The sequence below is a fragment of the Rattus rattus genome, chromosome 11 (genome assembly GCF_011064425.1).
Source record: "Rattus rattus isolate New Zealand chromosome 11, Rrattus_CSIRO_v1, whole genome shotgun sequence".
NCBI classification, from domain to species: domain Eukaryota; kingdom Metazoa; phylum Chordata; class Mammalia; order Rodentia; family Muridae; genus Rattus; species Rattus rattus.
Genome location: NC_046164.1, coordinates 80,609,963 through 80,627,086, shown reverse-complemented (window position 1 = coordinate 80,627,086; position 17,124 = coordinate 80,609,963). Strand labels below are relative to the sequence as shown.

At 46.2% G+C, this 17,124-nt stretch overlaps 1 protein-coding gene across 3 annotated transcripts in view; it reads right to left on the bottom strand.

Moving 5' to 3' along the window:
- Ikzf1 (IKAROS family zinc finger 1) overlaps positions 1-16,755 on the bottom strand; it is an 83,744-nt gene extending 66,989 nt beyond the window's left edge. For 2 of the 3 annotated variants that reach the window (XM_032916714.1, XM_032916716.1), the window contains exons 1-2: positions 16,028-16,309; positions 2,406-2,459 (exon numbers count right to left, since the gene is read on the bottom strand). In XM_032916714.1, coding sequence (XP_032772605.1) covers positions 2,406-2,445 — 40 coding nt within the window. In that variant the 5' untranslated portion in view covers positions 2,446-2,459; positions 16,028-16,309. Of the gene's footprint in view, positions 1-2,405; positions 2,460-16,027; positions 16,310-16,745 lie in introns of those variants that run through there. The other variant, XM_032916715.1, reaches the window with a different exon arrangement.
- Positions 16,756-17,124: the final 369 nt, after the last annotated feature.

Sequence of the window (17,124 nt, the reverse complement as noted above, 5' to 3'; positions counted from 1 at the left end):
TTCAGGCTCTTTTGTTGTTCCTGCCCCCAACGGTCCTCTCCTTCCGGGCAGCCTACAGTACGCTACTCAGCATAACGTTAAGGACAACAAAAGGAAGTTTAAGAAACTAAGGCTTTTGGAAGCCTTGGGATCGAAATAGAAAAATGAGAATATTGACTACTCCTCACAGTTAACATTTTAGAGGTTTTCTCAAGGCTAGGGGATGTTGTATCTCTATTGTTTTAAATTTGTTCCTGACACCCAATAATTGCTCACGTTTTATGTGGTACAGTGTGATGTTTGGGGTTTTTGTCACGTAGTGTACAACCTTCCAATGCCTACGTGTGGGTGGCAAGCCCACCAACCCAGACTATTCACTTATAGGAGCAAATTCAGAAAAAGGAGCATGTCTGCCCGCCCTTGGTTTTTAGATCCTGGGCTCTTTCTCTTAACCCAAAGTTCTTCTAGTCTATCCACGTTGCCCTCAACAACAGGATGCCAATGTTCATGACTAAATAGTATTCCATTACATACACATACCACACTTTCCCCATGTATTCACTGATGGGCATCTGGGTTGCTTTCGTCTCCAGCCTAGCGTTTTGATATTAGGACAGCAGGACATAAGCGGTACGTGGACCAAGGGTGTGGACCACTGAGTGCATCTTGCAACATATAAGCTCAGAGCTCATCTCAGGTCAAAGCAGCAAAGAAGAGATGGGATTCTTCTTGCCCTTGGGATTTCTCCACATCCCTGTTTGTTTGTTTGTTTTTTTTTTTGTGACATTCAAAGCAATCCAGCTCTAAGGGGTGAGCCCAGTAGGTGAAATCTTCCAAAAGCAGAGCCCGTCATCCTACTTTAGGTTTTCCTGGGCTTTGGGGGGTGGCAAGCTAAATACAAAACTTCCAACAAGCCGAACAGCATCTTTCCATGTAGCCAATTTGCTTAGGAAGCATAAAAAAAAAAAAAGCGAAGTTAAGTAAACTCTACAGAGTACAAGACAAGAGCAACATCTTCTTTCTCCTCCTCAGCGCACCACTTTCTTCTAACACTCAGCTTCAGGAGAGAAGTCCAGGTTAATATAGAATCTAATAGTGTAGAATCACAGTGACTGTTCACACGAGTGTGCAGAATGTGTGCGCACACACGTGTGTAATTTATTGTCTATTTCCACACGGAACCATACTTTGTATCTTTTCCACTTTTGTATATGCTTGCTTCAGGTTTCTTTCCATATCTGCACATTCATATCCTCCTCCTTTTTAAGAGCTGAGGGTGCAGGTTTGTGCACACAGCACAGTTTTTAAGTGTCAATGGCAACAGCCCTGTGAGCATGGGCTTAAGTGTTTTATCTACTTGTAAGAGTTTATTTTTAAGATGAATTCCTTAAACTGAAGTGGGTAGGTTGTAGAACACGAACGAGGTTTGTTTGCACAGGAGAGAGACCACACTCATTACTTTCAACCAGGAAAGCATAAGATGGACACCTTTTAAAAGTGGCCATTCATTACTCTTTGCACTGTGGGACATTTGAGTCTGGAGCCTTACAATGGAAAGAAAGAGCTGATGGAGCATGGGAGAAACACATGGGACTTGCGGCAAGCCCATCTTCAGAGGGGTAGACCTGGGGAAACTCAGGTCCTCCAGTGAGCTGGGCAGCACCACATGGTAAGGGCAGGTCCCCTCAGAAGAACTCACCTGGACTGAAATGCAAACGTACAAACAAATCCACAACCCTTCAGAACCCAAGGAGACGGCGTAGCCAAGAAACAGATGACCGGCTGGCCAGTGCCACAGAGAAGCCAGGCTTCTGGGACTGGGGAATAGCCTGGAGGCTCTGAATCAGAAATACTGAATAAGCCTCCAAATCCAGGAAGTCTGCTTCCAGGTACTGTCCAGATACAGGGCCAGGCAGTACCGGACCTCATACACTCATGCGTGCGGGAGCAGGGCAGGATCTACCGGACAGCCATCCTTAGCGCTGCCCACAGGACAGCCTGGAGCCTAACTTCACCTTCCCACTCTCTGAGTGTTTCACTCTGTAGGTCTGGTAAGAGAGAAAGCCTAGGAAGCTAGGATTTGCCGTTCTCACGAGGCAAGTGCTCCTCACCTGGACCCGGCTCCTTTCAATGCATGCGGTGGCCACCTCTTCGCCTCTTATCTTTTATCTTTTAAATGCCACCTTTGGCGTGCGGTTTGTATGTTTGGTAGACAAATCCATTATAACTGTCTCCTAAAGTACAGCATTTACTTAATCCTTTTCGAATTGCTGCCAGAGTTCACACTGGCTAATCTCATTTGGGAGGTTTTTAACGTTCAAGTTCTCTAAACACGGACACACATGGCTTTTGTGGTAGCCTTGCTAGCTCTCCCCGGGCACAGCTAGCACAACTTCTGGACATACAGCGATCACCCAAGGTCTCACCTGAAACTTGGGACATGTCTTGACCCTCATCGACATCCATTGTCTTCAGATTATCTGAGAAAGAGAAGAGAGAAACGGATTTTACTTTAAAGCAAAAATACAGAGAGAGAGAGAGAGAGAGAGAGAGAGAGAGAGAGAGAGAGAGAGAGAACGCTTATGCTATTTAACAACAAGGCTATCTAGAAAGAATAATGCATTTTCCTCTTCACATGCTTGCTGGAGTATCAGACTAGCACAGACCTTGATCCTTTAAAAAACAGCATTACAAAGATTTATAAAAATATCATTACAAGCACAGGAGGACCAAATTTGTTATTTATTGTTAATTTCCTACTGCATAATAACCCAAAATGCAAACTGACTGCAACAAAATTAAGCAGAAAATTAAATGGCCCTGGGTCATTGTAGGCACAGAATTCATTCTCTTGGCTGATCCATAGTTATGTTCTTTCTAATTTACTGAGCATGCATCGATGAACCTTGAGTCAGCTTGGTGACACGCGTACAATCAGCAATCAAAAAACGAAGCAATTTGCTGAAGAATGTCTCATTTACCCAGGCAGGCTGCATATCTGAACAGCAACGCACTACCTCCATCAATAATGAATACACCTCCAGCCTGGCAGATGGGCAATACATGCTCTGTCCTTGTCCCCCACTCCCCAGCTCTAGCTGCAGACTCCACCAGGGCTCCCTCACAGACAGAGATGACAGAACAAGCCAGGAGAGGGCTCAAACCACCTGCTTTACACGCTGTCTCCTCATCTTGGTGTGAATTGAAAACACCCATGGGAAGAGGCCATGGTGAGCGCTCCATAGACTACACAGACTACCACAGATACCAGGGCGGGACCCAGACACAGAGGAAGAGAAATGACGGTGGTGGACTTGGCTCCTGGGCCACACCTCAGGTACCCTTAGGTGTTATGTTAAGAAATCTATGTCCAGCAGAATACTGTGATGGCTTCATTGAATCTGCCCACTGCACTGTTAGACATCCATCGCTGTCAGCAGACTCGGGTTATCTGCTGAATTTAAGTCAGGTCCCTTTGTTTTTTTTCCTGGGTACCACCATCTCTTTGGTTCAGCTATGGGCCTATTGGCTGAGGCCTGCTTTTAGAAGAAACCTGAAAAGTGATAAGGATTCCAGTTGTTTGGGAAACTGTGTAGGCAGGGACACATATGTACATAGTTTTATATAACACAGAATCATATGTAAGACATGGTATATATACATGTAGCATATATTTTATATTAAACAATATTAAAGTATTGTTTATTTTATATATGTATACATACACATGTCATATAGCTATATATGTAATTTATGTGAGAACTCCATATATCTTTTTATCATTAATGTATCTTATGATATATGTGGATGGAATAAGTTGTTTTTCCAAGAATACTGTTAGTCGTGAGGAAGACATAAGAAGCAGCCCTGCTTTCTGGATAGGGAAGGGCTTCATCTGTTTCTGAAAGGCACATGCGTCACTTGTCTTGGTTGTGAGGATTTTCAAGGCAGATAAGGAACTCAGGAGAGCAGCCAGGACCACAGGAAGACAAAAACTCTGTCACAGTACACATGGGCTCAGACCCCTAAGGAAGGTCCCGCAACCACTGAAATGAGACACATTGGCCCCAGAGATGGCCAACCTGTACAAGAGTAACTAGAGCTCAGAGTCCCACAGCCCTTCAGTGCCAAAAGAAACTGTTAAAAACAGCAATAAAGAAGGACTTAGAGGAGAGGCCTGGGAGGGAGGCTGGGCTGCACAAGTGAGAGCTGAGGTCTTACTGCTGTAGCTTTCTGAACAAACCCACTCGTTTGTGAAGCTCATCACAAGCTCCGAGGTGCTCTAATGTTGGTTAGTGAAGTAGAACTTACTAACTCCAACACAAAGTGTTGTGAATGAACTTACTGTGATGTGAACGAGCTAGCTAGCTTGCTTCCTTCCTTCCTTTCTTTCTTTCTTTTCCTTTTTTTTCATGTAAATTCCACCACTTAGGACCAACCAGCTTTTCTCTGTGTGTGTTTCTATGCTTTTCATAAAATAAGACACTAACCATATTCCAGAGGTAGTGTTAAAGTGTTTTCTTTAATATCCATTTAATTTAGCTACTGTACAGTGTCATCATTGTATTTTAATGGCTGTGCATTAAAGGCTTGGTTCACTCGATGAGAGTGCAGTGATAGAATCTACCCAAGTTACTTTCAAGTCAAATGAAAACGGATGTTTTATCAGGCCCGTGAGTTTGCGGACCCGCCCTTCTCTAAACAAGTCATCTCATGGACAAAGGAGTCAGCTGTCATGCATCCTGGGGACAGGCAAGTGAGGCCACTGACAGTGTTTGGAGCAAGTCCCCGTGGGCACTGTGGTAACATAAGTGCATGTCAGGATCCCAGTAGTTCACCTCTGCACACGGCTGCTCTGTGGGGTCACTTAATGACAGACTCCCTGCCAGCCAGAGCACATGGACCCCTTGACACAGTGTATCTCACTTAGTTTTGCATGCACATGTTCAACCCCACCCTCCCTGGACTTGTGACTACTATGGTTGCCAGCAGGGTCCCTTGCTTCATTTAAAGTTCAACCATCAACAACGTTTTCAGACCCCCGACAACGTTTAAGCTAAGGGCTCGAGTCAGTCTATCCTGTGTCCTAGGAATTCTGCAGAGACTTCATAAGCTCCTCAAACGTCCCCAAACCAAAGATCTGCATCTTTTGGGGTAAAGATTAAAGAAGTAAACCCACCAATGCAGAGTGAGGGGAAATGCATTTGGCCTCTTTCAAGGCAAAGTTTGTAAAGCACATCCCTAAGTGTCGTGAAGAACTCTAACCCATCCTGGGTACTATGCTGACCACCAGGTACCACTCACAAAACACCTACAAAGTACCTCTTCTGTCATGTGGAAGCCACACAGGGCATTTGAGGGGGAAGGGTAGGATTTAAAGGGCCCAGAGAGATGTCTCAAAAGAATAGTGGTGATGCCCTCAAGTCTGGCAACCTGAGTTTGATCCCCAGGAACCACATGGAAAGAGAAGAAGAGAACTTATTCTCACAAGCTATCCTCTGACCTCCACATGCACATTCGCTCACACACAGACACACCTGCACACACTGTTCTCTCTCTCTCAGCTTTAAACAAAACAAGGACCTTTCATTCACCAAAGCCAATCATCAACATCTTCGGGTCTGGGCATGGGTGTCAGAAAGAATAAGCCTGTCACAGAAAGGTGCTGTGGTGGTCCACTTTGCATGGGATGAGCAAGAGGCAACCCACGGGAGAGCACGCCACAGTGTCAGCAAAGTAGTGCTCGCCTGGGCAGTTCTTCTAAACATGAATGCTTTTATTGTTCCTTCAGAGCAGGCAGTTCTGAATCTTGCACAAGGGGAAGGAGATGCAGAGATAAGTACAGGCCAGAATGACCGAGGCTGCCCAAGGCTGGCTCTTTAGGAGAGTGAGCAGTGAGGCCTTCCTCATAACCCCACCGTCCCTCCAGATCTCTTTGCATCTCCTGTCTTCTTCATCTGACTCTCTCTTTCTGCGTCTCCCTCTCTCCCCACCTCCCCCTCTCCCTTCCTGTCTGTTTCTCTTTTCTTCTGATTAAACAGGGACACACAGGTTTCATTTCCTTGATTCAGACAGAAGGAGTCAACACATCACCAACACTAGGGAAGAGGCGTGAAACGCAGGAGGGTAGGTGCCGGGTTTGGGTTTCAGACTGCATAGGAAGGACCCCCGCTGCCCTGGGGGCTGGGCAGGAAGCACAGATTCGAATGTCTACACACCATGGGAGTCTTCCTGGGAGGCCAGGAGCCTTTCCTCTTGACAGGCAGAGGCCATTGCCACCAGCCTGGCACCTGGCTGGCTCCTGGAGAAGCATCCAACAGCCCTGGGCAGTTGCTGCCTCCAGGTAAGCTGCCAGGCCAGGTCTTCCTTAGTGCTGGCCCATTTCTAACTTGTAAGGCCCAGAGGAGGGCTCAGTAGAGCCCAGGACTGCACAAGTCCTCAAGGGGTGCTGGCACCTCTCCCTGTGGTGCCTATGTCACAACCCAGTGCCTGTTCCAGAATCCTCACAAGTTGAGCCTAGATTCATTAAATCAAAAAAAAAAACAACAACAAAAACAAAAAAAAAAAAAAAAAAAAAAAAAACAAAAAAACTAGATGCCAGTCAGAAACTACAAACGTCTTTCTTTTCAAGTTGCCCAAACGGTATGGCTACACAGAGAGCTGACATGCAGGTCACCTAAGCACATGACATGCAAAGCTGTCAGGCAGGAGTGGAGGTCAGTAGATGTTAGTCTGTTACCTGGCCTGCACTGTACCTTCACAAGCTTTGAAAGACATCCTCTGAGATTTAAAAAAAAAAATAGTGTACATTAACTTTTGTGTTTATTTTCAAGGCGAATGCCCTTCCTTCTCCCAAGACTGCCTGGTTATCTCTCTGTGCAGTGACGCTCTATAAGGATCCTTGAGGACCCTGTCTATAGCAAGAAAAGGAGTTCAGGTACCTCTGGGGCAGCCCGTTACCTGTGAGGCATTTGAGAGATAAACTGTTAATGAGCTTCCTGTGACTATGAACAGCCTGCTTTTCCCAACACTCTCTTGGGCAGCCTAGCTCAGAGTCCAGCACAGTATCCAATGCTGATTTGTCACTGGGGTCTGCTTTATCACTTCCATTTTGCAGAAGAGGCTATGAGCAAGGTCATAAAGCAAGAACTGCCGCCCAAGGCTACAGTTAACAAACAGCAGAGCTGAGCTCCGAACTTGCAGTCATCGGATGATAGTATCTGCCTTCTTCTTCCTGCTCTAAGAACTCCATAAATATGTCATCACATATTTAGTGGAGACAAGATCCAAATGTCTGACAGACAGAGAAAGGTGCCCCTTCTATTGGCTAGAATATAAGCTCATTCTTTATAAGAGCCTGAAACCTAGACAAACTTCTTCATAACAGATCTTGTGCAGAAACTACATTCTGGTCAGACAGTTATACCCATGTGCCTGGTGGTTTTCTTTCCTGCCGGTGAAGCTGTCCCAGGGATACTTGGGACTAGCCACTTAACAGTACTTATCTGAAGGCAGGAAGTAAATGCATATGTGGCGGACAGGGTTGAGTCCAAGACTATCACTTATTAAACATGCCTAGGTCACAAACCTCTTTAATAAAACACACTATTCTGTGAGAGACATGTCTCTTCATTTGTACACTGAACATTTCATTTTTTTTTTGCAAATTTATCATATCTCTGTGGATTACACTGTATTTTTTTTTCAAAAGGGATGCTCCAAGAGAAAGGGCAGCAATATGCGATATCTTTGTATCTAATCAGAGACCTTCTCGATTTGTGTACGATTTGACAAAACAGGTTGGGGGAACATAAAAACTCCTGAGCACTCCTATTTCACCTGATTCTTTTCATTTTTCAAAAATTAGCTGCCAATCTACACACTTTCATGATTATTTCCCAGAGCTTTGCCGGCGCAACTAACAATGAAAAACACGATTTAAACAGGAGCACAGGAATCCAATTTAGTGTTCACGGCGTCCCTCCTCCCACAGTCGGCTAAGCTGCAGAAGACTCCAGGAGTTCTGTGAACCTTCGTCTCCAGGGCAAATCACTCAGATGTGCAGCCCTGGCTTCACCTTTTTCCCTCAGTGGGCAGAGACTGCTATGCAAAAGAAGAAGGGTCAAAGGGAAATGAGGAAGTCTGTTAAAAATACAGCCAAGGGGCTACAGGAATACCCCAGTCAGTAAGCGCTTGCCAGGCAAACGTGAGGACCTGAGTTTAATCCCAGGAACCCTCAGAGAAAGCCTAGCACACAACTGCAATTCCAGTGCTGGGGAGGTGGGGACAAAAGATCTGTGAGGCTAGATTGACAGCCAATTGAGCCAGTCAGGGGCAGGCTCTGGTTTGGAAACCATAATGGGAGAGATTGAGGGAGATTCTCCATTTTGACCTCTAACCTCTACACATGTGAGTGCACACTGTCACACACAGGTGCACATATACATGACCATTTGTGCACACACACACACACACACACACACGAGGGAGGGGCAGAGATCGAGAGAGAGAGAGAGAGAGAGAGAGAGAGAGAGAGAGAGAGAGAGAGAGAGAGAGCGCACAAAGTAAAGACTGCTTCCTAATAAGAAGGCATGACCGAGGACCTGTTCTGTGACATGTAATAGAAAATGGTGGAACCAGGCACTGTAGCTCACTCTTGTAATCCCAGGCACACATTTGAGAGCAACCTAGGCTACATGTGAGTTTATGAGTTTCAGGTCAGCCTGGGCATCGGAATGAATCCCCAGGCTACAGTCAACAAAAGGAAAGATGCTGGATCTTATACAAGGAAGGCTATTTTAAAAATGTAGACAATGGAATTGGAGGCGAGAGGTTCACACGTGTGCCGATGTGACACTCTGTGGTGCCTTGGCTCTCTCCTCCCTCAGGTAAACCGTGTCCACCCAGCAAAGCCGTGTTTCCTCTCTATCCTCTACACTGGCCGCCCACTCCCGCCGACTGAGGAGAAGCACACAGTTGCAATTAAGATGCTTTCTGATTTGGACCATCAACACTGGGTGCTGCTTAAGTAGCTTCCTCAAAAAGAACTGGCTTTTCACACTCCATCATTTAAGGGAAGAACTGTTTAGGGGAAGAAAGTCCAAGCTGGGAAACATTGCCTTCTGAACTCTTACTGTGGAAGACTACTCTGTCTGTATGACGTAGTGTGATGGAAGGGAGATACAGCAGTGTGGACGAGATTTCTATCTTTAAAATACAGCAACGGCTTCCACAAGACTGATCCACACAGATAATTCCCGAAGGAAGTGCTGGTAATTTGTAATTGTTGTGAAGAGAAAGCAGAACCCGGTTCTCCCAAGTTCCTATTAGTTCTAGTTTCAAAGATAAGTACAAACTTACAACATTTTATTTTTTAAAAATTAGTAAGAGAATTCGGTGTCACAAAAATTACAATATCTCACTGTGACTTTTGGCGGTGAAATTATGTAGACAATGCAAGTAAATTCCATCACGTGGATACTTGAAAAATACAACCGTCAAGATGTATGTGGTGGGGGGGAAACCACTGCGCCTCTGATGCACGTGTTTCTACAATGCCATTCTACTTCAGCTAAAAGGGCTTGGGTCAGTTGGTTTGCCAAAGGCTTTTATTTGGTTTGGGCCTAAAGAAGTCAAGCCGTGCAGAGCTTCATAGAGGTTTGGAAGTCCTCACGTGCAGACTGACCCAGTGTAACTGAGAAGGTGCTCTGACTTGACTGTTCACTGTGCTATTAAGAAGGACTTCCTAGGTCCCAGCATACCTTGCTTTTCACGTTCCTTATCGTCTCAGGAGACGGGACACTGTTCACACTCCAGGTCATTACCATCACCGAACTTGTGACATACACTGGCCTTTTATTACTTTTTTTTAAATATAAAAGCTCAGTTTAGCACACCCCAGCCGTATTAAGGAGCGTCTAGCCTTTGCTCCAGAGAGGAGTAAGAATTGCTGATGGCCTGCTTGTTGTCACTCAGTTAGAGCAGACCACATGCACTCTGTGGCCATTTTTCCGAATGTACTAGAACTGATGTTGGTGCTATTATAAAAATCAACTACAAAAATCAACTATCGTCACTTAAAATGAAATAACTTTTTAATAAAAATAAAAACTATTAAAATATTAATTCGTAATGTAGTCTCTCTTCAAAACTATGTTCACAGTACTGTAATTTAGATCCAAATACTGAGTCCCCTAAATCACATCATGGTCTTTTAAGGACTTCAGTACTTTGGGAAGTTATCTTGCTCCCCCGATCTCTACTGGGATAAGCAAGATGCTTGTAGTGTCAACAGAGGGGAAATCAGTTATATGATGCCAACTGTGGGCAATAAACTTAACAATGACAGAAAAAAAAAAAAGCCACTTGGTTGTCTGCATTGACCTTCCAGTTAGATCCTAAGGATTTAACTAAAAAATTTTCAAAAAAAAAAAAAAAAAGAAAGAAAGAAAGAAAGAAAGAAAGAAAGAGAATTCTATGATATGGGCTCAGTAGCTGTGTCCCCTGACCCAGACCCGGAAGCATCTTCAAGATGGTCATGCCAACACCACACATCATGGACAAGATGGAGACCTATGTGTAACAAGTGTCCACCCAACCCAGGTTATCTGGATGGGCTTTAGAATCCTTCACCTTCAACCTACAAGGTCCTCCCTCATGCAAACCCAGGAAACAAGGGTCATCAGCTGAACCTCACGGAACCTCACAACTTCCTCATTTGCGCACTTACAAAAATCGGCGTGTCTATTTATAAACGGGCAGAAACTGCTCTTTAGAAAGCCAAATACAGGGAAGCTTGGTTCTCATGCCTGCCTGGACTGTTGTCGTTCTGCAGTCTCCCAACGGACAGCAGCGATGAGCTTTCAATGCTCCAAGTCTTTTTCAGGAAAGTTCATTACTTCGACAAAAGTCCCGTGTGCTCTTAATTCGAGAGAAAGTCCTTTAAATCCGATCGGACCTCTATTACCTCGTGATAAAGCACCAACACATTCTTGGTGGGGAAGAACTAGAACTTTCCAAACCGGGTTTTAAAAAGTAAACTGCCAACCTTGGCTTTAAGGACCTGACATACTTAGGCGCTGGCTTTCATTCGATGAAGCGGGAGACACCATTTACCTTTACTTTAGTTTTCTGCTCTACCCCAAAACTCAGCACTAACGAGGGAGAAAAGGTCACTTTTTTTTTTTCAGGCTGAAAGTGGGGCTCGCGCTAGGGGGTCGATGGCTTTCTCTAAGCTTCCATTAAGAACGCTGGGGCACTTTTTAAGAGTGTCTCTCACGTCAGCTTACAAAAGGTCAACTCCTCATTTCCAAGTCTCTTAAAGATGATAAATTAAACATTTTTTTCCCCCATTAGGTCAAAGGAACGGTCTTGTGGAATTCTATTTGCTCCAAATTTGCCAGTGAAAATGTGATACAACTGAAAATGATCTGAGCTTGCTAAGTTGGTCCTCATGCAAGGCCCAGCTTTGGCACAAGATTACTCCAAAGCACACTGTTCATCTTCTAACAGTCTGAGCGCGACAGAAAATATCATAAAGTGTAAGTGAGCGCGGAATCTCAAAAACGTAGCGCGCGCACACATGCACACACACACACACACACACACACACACACAAGCAGTTTGAAGAACACTCTTCATTAATTGGTTGTCTCAACAATTTAGTCAAAATACCACATACAGCAGAAAGAAAGGGAAGGGAAGAGTCTGTGAGACAGCAAGGAGGACAGCTTGAGAGACAGGGTCAGGTTTCTTAACAGACTCTGTAGTCCGTTATACCTAACCCTCCAGCCATCACCTTAAACTTTGCTTTTGAAAATGGCGGCAAGTGTCAGATTTTGCTGCTGAGGTGAGCTGCTCTCAAAAAAAAAAAAAAAAAAAAAAAAAAAAAAAAAAAAAAAAAAAAAGAAAAAAACCAACCAATGCTCACTCGATTGAGCGAAGATGAAGAAAGCTCTTTTGCTCTAATTAGGGCCCATTTTAAGCAATTCGTTAAGCCATGGCCCCGCGCCACAAGCCATCAGGAGGTGGAGCATGGGTCTAACTTGAGAGCAGAACACACAGACGGTGCCTAATGATGTTTTCCATCACCACCAGACAGGGAGCTGGGCAGGGGTGGCAGGGAGGCACTCTGGATGATGGCTGCTCACCAAAACCTCCGGCAGGAGATGGAAGGAACACACGCATGCAGGCTAACTCAAGCCAAGCAAGTACAACAAGAAGCCAAACCATGTGACACTCACCAACAGGATTGTGCCTCCCCGGGGCCACACGAGAGCTGGCTCTCTCTGCCACACAAATCCAGAGTTGGTCTGAGTCCCCTCAGAGTAGCCACTTGGGAAGGACCCTGGTCCCTGGATGAGCCTCAGATCCCTGTTCCTCTTCCTCCAAGGTCCCAGTCTGGCCTTCACACACCACTGGGGTTCAGAGAAAGGTAGAACCAGTCGCCAAGTATGCAAAGGAGGAGGGAAGCTAGTTTTCTCTCAGGGAAGCACTCACACAGGAAGGGAGCCTATGCTTCCTGTCTTAACCCATGAGTTCAGAAATCATTCGGATGTCTGATTTGTCAGACATAGGGTGGGAAGGGGTGTTCTTTTCGTCAACAGGAATTACGACTTGCCCCTGGCAAGACATGGTCACAGGAAAAGCAGCCCTCCCAGGCCTGCAAAGAAAACCAATGGCCTCCATGCCTGAAACTTGGGCTTTTTCACCTTTTTCTTTTTTAAACACTTATCACCAGCTGTTTGGCTGAAGACACCCTGGCATCCACTTGTTTATTATAGTCTTGTCCTTAGATTGTGTCTCAGCCAGCTGTGCCCCTTTGAGATTTTGCCATGAAGAACTCATAGGATACCCCCCCCCCCGAAACCAGGGCAGATACCCATTTCTCCCTTTAGAAATATTTTGCAAATCATACTTTTGTTGGCTGGTACGGTTCATTTATAACACGTAGTAGTACTGTGTGCAAAAATGCTTACAAGCATCTTAAAATAATTGTTATATTATCATCCAGCTGCTAAGGGCTGTACCACACAAACACGACTGAAGAGAGGATACTGGAATCCTAAGAACAGAAGCAAGAATATTCCAGCAATGGGACAAAGTACCCTGGGGTTTAAAGCCCTGTACTAAATGAACAGGAATGCGAGGAAACAGTGGTTTATATGAAGCACACCGGTGTGAGCATTTCCTTAGCCCTACAGTTATCCGTCCTAAAATCTAGATTTTTTTTTTTAAAAAGTGCCCCCTCCTGTTTATTTGTAAAAAAACAAAAAAACAAAAAAAACCCCAAGATCTCTTTCAAGATGTGTAATGGATTTCTGCTTCTCTCTCTGTATCCCCAGGAGGGATCACTTGTTGCAGTCACAGGTCGTGTGTTTTCCTGTGAAATGTAAGGACTGCACAGCAAACCTAGGCAATGAAGTGAGCTGGGAGAGCTCCAGGAGAGGAAGCGGTCCCCCTCACAGGTTTCTAGCCAGAGAAGGAGCTGCCGTTAAGAGGAACCACGGTGTCCCAAAATATGTCTGTCTTAAAAACAGGCATCGGCAGCTAATGGCTCCCAAGGAACTCAAAGGCTCTTAGTGTGCTGAAATCACATCCCACTTTCCTTAGCACACGGCAAGCGCCACTTACTTTAACCTACACTGCTTTGAAACGTCAAATATTTCAGGGGACATAATACTCGTCTCGCTAGCGTTGATGAATCCCGACTAACTGCAGTGACAGCACATGAATGGGCAAAATTTGGTAACCCCTCAAAATTACCTAATAGTATACAATTAACACTATGCCCCAGTTTGCCATTACAGAGAGACCATTTTATTTCATATGTTAAAAAAGAGTCAAAAGTAAACAAGATGAAGGAAATTAGTTCCCCATCTTAGGTGTATTGAATGTTAAAACTTCTCTCATCGCTGCTTTCAAAGCTCTCTCAAAACACGCAGAGTGTGTGTGCTCTGTGCATGTGCAAGCAGGTGTGTGCACATATGTACACATGTAATTTATTTCCTATATATTAATATATGTAATCCTGATCTATCTATCTATCTATCTATCTATCTATCTATCTATCTATCTATCTATCTATCTACCATCCTGTCAGATTTCAGAAGTTCTCACATTGTCCTGAACAATGTGCTGTTACATTAACCAAATATGAAACACACAAATTCAAATCAAGGAGAAGACTTCCTCAGGGCAAAGAAACATCATTCTTATACTCAGCCTCCAGTTTAGTAAAGAGAATGTCAGGGGCATACGGCTCTGCTGGGCTCTAGCTCTTTTGGGCAATAAACTAACCATGATCTTAATTTCTCAACAATGGTAATGCTACAAGAACAACCACCATTTGCTTTCTCTCTAGGAGACAGTACACAAACTTCTCGAAAGAGTCAAACGTCACACGCATCCACACTATTAGCAGCTCCTGTCTGCTTGTGAGGCCACCATGGTGGGCTATTATTGCTGTGATGGCTTCTAAATTTGGGGTTTGGCCCTTAAATTAAACCACCAATGAATTAAACAAACAGGTTCTTTGGAATTTCTTAACTCTAGGTTTCAGTGGTCACCATGAGAGAAAAAAACAAAACAAAACAAAACACGAAAGCATCAGACTCGAAACATTTTGGCCATCAGCTCTAGTGCCTTACATGTCTGGGACGAATATTTTATTCTACGACAAAAGGAACAGCCATGTGTGTTTGCGGGGAAAGTTGAAATTATTCATGTTTTACCAAATGAATTGTATCATCAGCGAAGTGCCCCACTGTCATTTACATGGATGTGCCTACATTATGTCCTCAATATATGTTCTGTAAATTATAGGGTGCTGATCCAAGTAAGCAGACGAATCTTTTGTCCTGGATATTTGTCCCCGTTTAAATTTTGTGTCTTATACCAAGTAATCTGATTTGTCACTGAAACAATTTGGACATGTACTAACATAATATGAATAACGTTTAAACTGTTACTTTGAAAAATCTCACAAAAAAGAATGAATTCAGTCTCATAGAACAAATATCTTCAAACAAAGAGCCTGAAGCAGGCTCTGGGATTTTCTTACTGACTTCACCCCCCTCTCGATTCATAACCCAAACGAACCAATCGTTAAAAGCCTTTCAATGTCTATGAAAAAATATTATGTATTTTATACATTTTCAACGTTTTAAAAATTCTTCTACAGGTAGGTTATATCAGTAAAGGGCTATTTCCCTAACACCACTTTCGTTTTTTAAGTTTAAAACAAGGTAGCTCAAAGATGAAATAGGTTGTCTGCAGCAGGGAGAGAAATTATGCGTGGGTTACTTGAGCAAAATCGCACCTTAAAATTCACTCTAGGTGGGCTCCAGCCCGAAAGAAAATGGAAACGGCTTCTGGCTCAGACCTTCTGAATTGATACCCCTTTGGGTCACCAGATGCCATATCCTGTACTCCCAAATTAGAAGGAAATCAAAGGCTCATAAGATTCCTTGGGAATCACCAGTGATGCTTGGCAATTTTAAAATGCATGTTTCCAATAATTTGCAAGCGTCCTGATGCTTATTTGATAACAGGGTCTCCCTGCGACAGTTTCATGACCTGGGATCAGACAGGGCGATGAGAAAAAGTACGCGTTTCAATACTCAGGTCATTTCTGTTTTGCACAAAGCAAACTCAGACAGGATCTTATCAGTAGAGCAAATAGCTGTCGCATCAAAAATAAGGAAAGTCTTTACCCATGACTTTGAAAACGCTGGCTTCTGTAATCTCGCTAGATATGTCGATATAAGCCTAAACAGAAAAGCAGAACGTGCTCTTCCTGGGACCCCGGGCTACTCAGAAGTGCCTCAACTGGCCTGGTCTCGCACCTGCAACCCCAACCTAAAAAGACAGAGGCTTTGACCTAAGTCAAAGCTCTCACAGTCCTCAGAAAGGAAAAGACAGAAGTGAGCGACACGGACACTATGGATTTCGAATGACTTTTCCTTTCTTTCCTACTCTTACTTGAAAAAACAAAAATCCACCAGTTACCCCAAGTTTTCCTATTGAAATTTAATTCGAAAACACTCACGTGGATTTGTGCGCCGCGCTTTGGGGGCCAAGAATGATCCTGGGGCGCGAAGAGCAGCCGGGGATCTGGGGACTCCTGCACCCCGCGGGACCTACCGGGTCTCCGCCTGCCGCGGTCTAGCGTCCCGGGATGGGCTGCACCGCGCCGGGCTGCTGCTGTCGCCGGCCCGGGCGCGGCCGCACAGGCACTTGTTAGAGTGCCCTGCTAAGTTGGCCGCGGAGCAATTCCCAGCTTTCTTTCACAATGACTTCCTCAAGTTGCTCACTCGCATTGTTCCCCATTTCTCGCCACACTCCCCGCCCCCCGCGGGCTCCGACCCGGCTCCGAGCCCCGGCCGCCCGGCCGTCCCGGCACGACAGCGCCGCCCGCTGCCAGCGCACCTGGCCGGGCTCACCGCGCCACCACCTGCGGCCGCCCGGAGCGCGCGCCCCTCGCCCCGCACCGAGCAAACTTTTGGGCAGGCGCACGCGATCCGCCTCCCGCTCGGCTTGTCCCACAGTCCACCCGGCCCGCGCTCACGCCACGCGGCTTCGGGACCCCGGCGGCGACGCGGAGCCGGGCACAGGGAGACACCGTCCCGTCCCCGCGCCCGCCGCCGGGTCCCGCTTGCAGACCGCAACTCTGCGACCCTCCGGGCCGCGCACACAAAGTTTGCAGCCGCACGGGGCTCGGGCCCGGCCGCCGAGGGTCGCCGGGCGACGGCGGGCACCGGCCGTACCTGCTGGCGCCGCCGGCGGCTGCAGCCCGCTCGCCCGCGCCGGGCCGCTCGGGCGCGCCGCCGCCACCCCGCGCGCAGCGCGCCCTGGCCCTCCCCTCGGCGCCAAGCTTCCTCATTCCAGCGGGAGCATCGCGCCGCTGCCCCGCGCGGGATGCGGCGGCCCGCGCTTGCCCGCGGGCTGGTCCGGCTCAGCCGCGCCACCGCGGGACCCCCCGCTCGACCCGCAGGGTGCGGCACGTGCGGGGCCCGCGGGAGGGGGAGGGGCCTCGGGCGGCAGCGCCACGCGCGGGACAGCCGGGCGGTCGTGACACAGGCTCACTCGCCCAGTCGGGGGGACACGGGACACTGTACGGCACTTTCCCTGGTGTCTAAGAGCAAC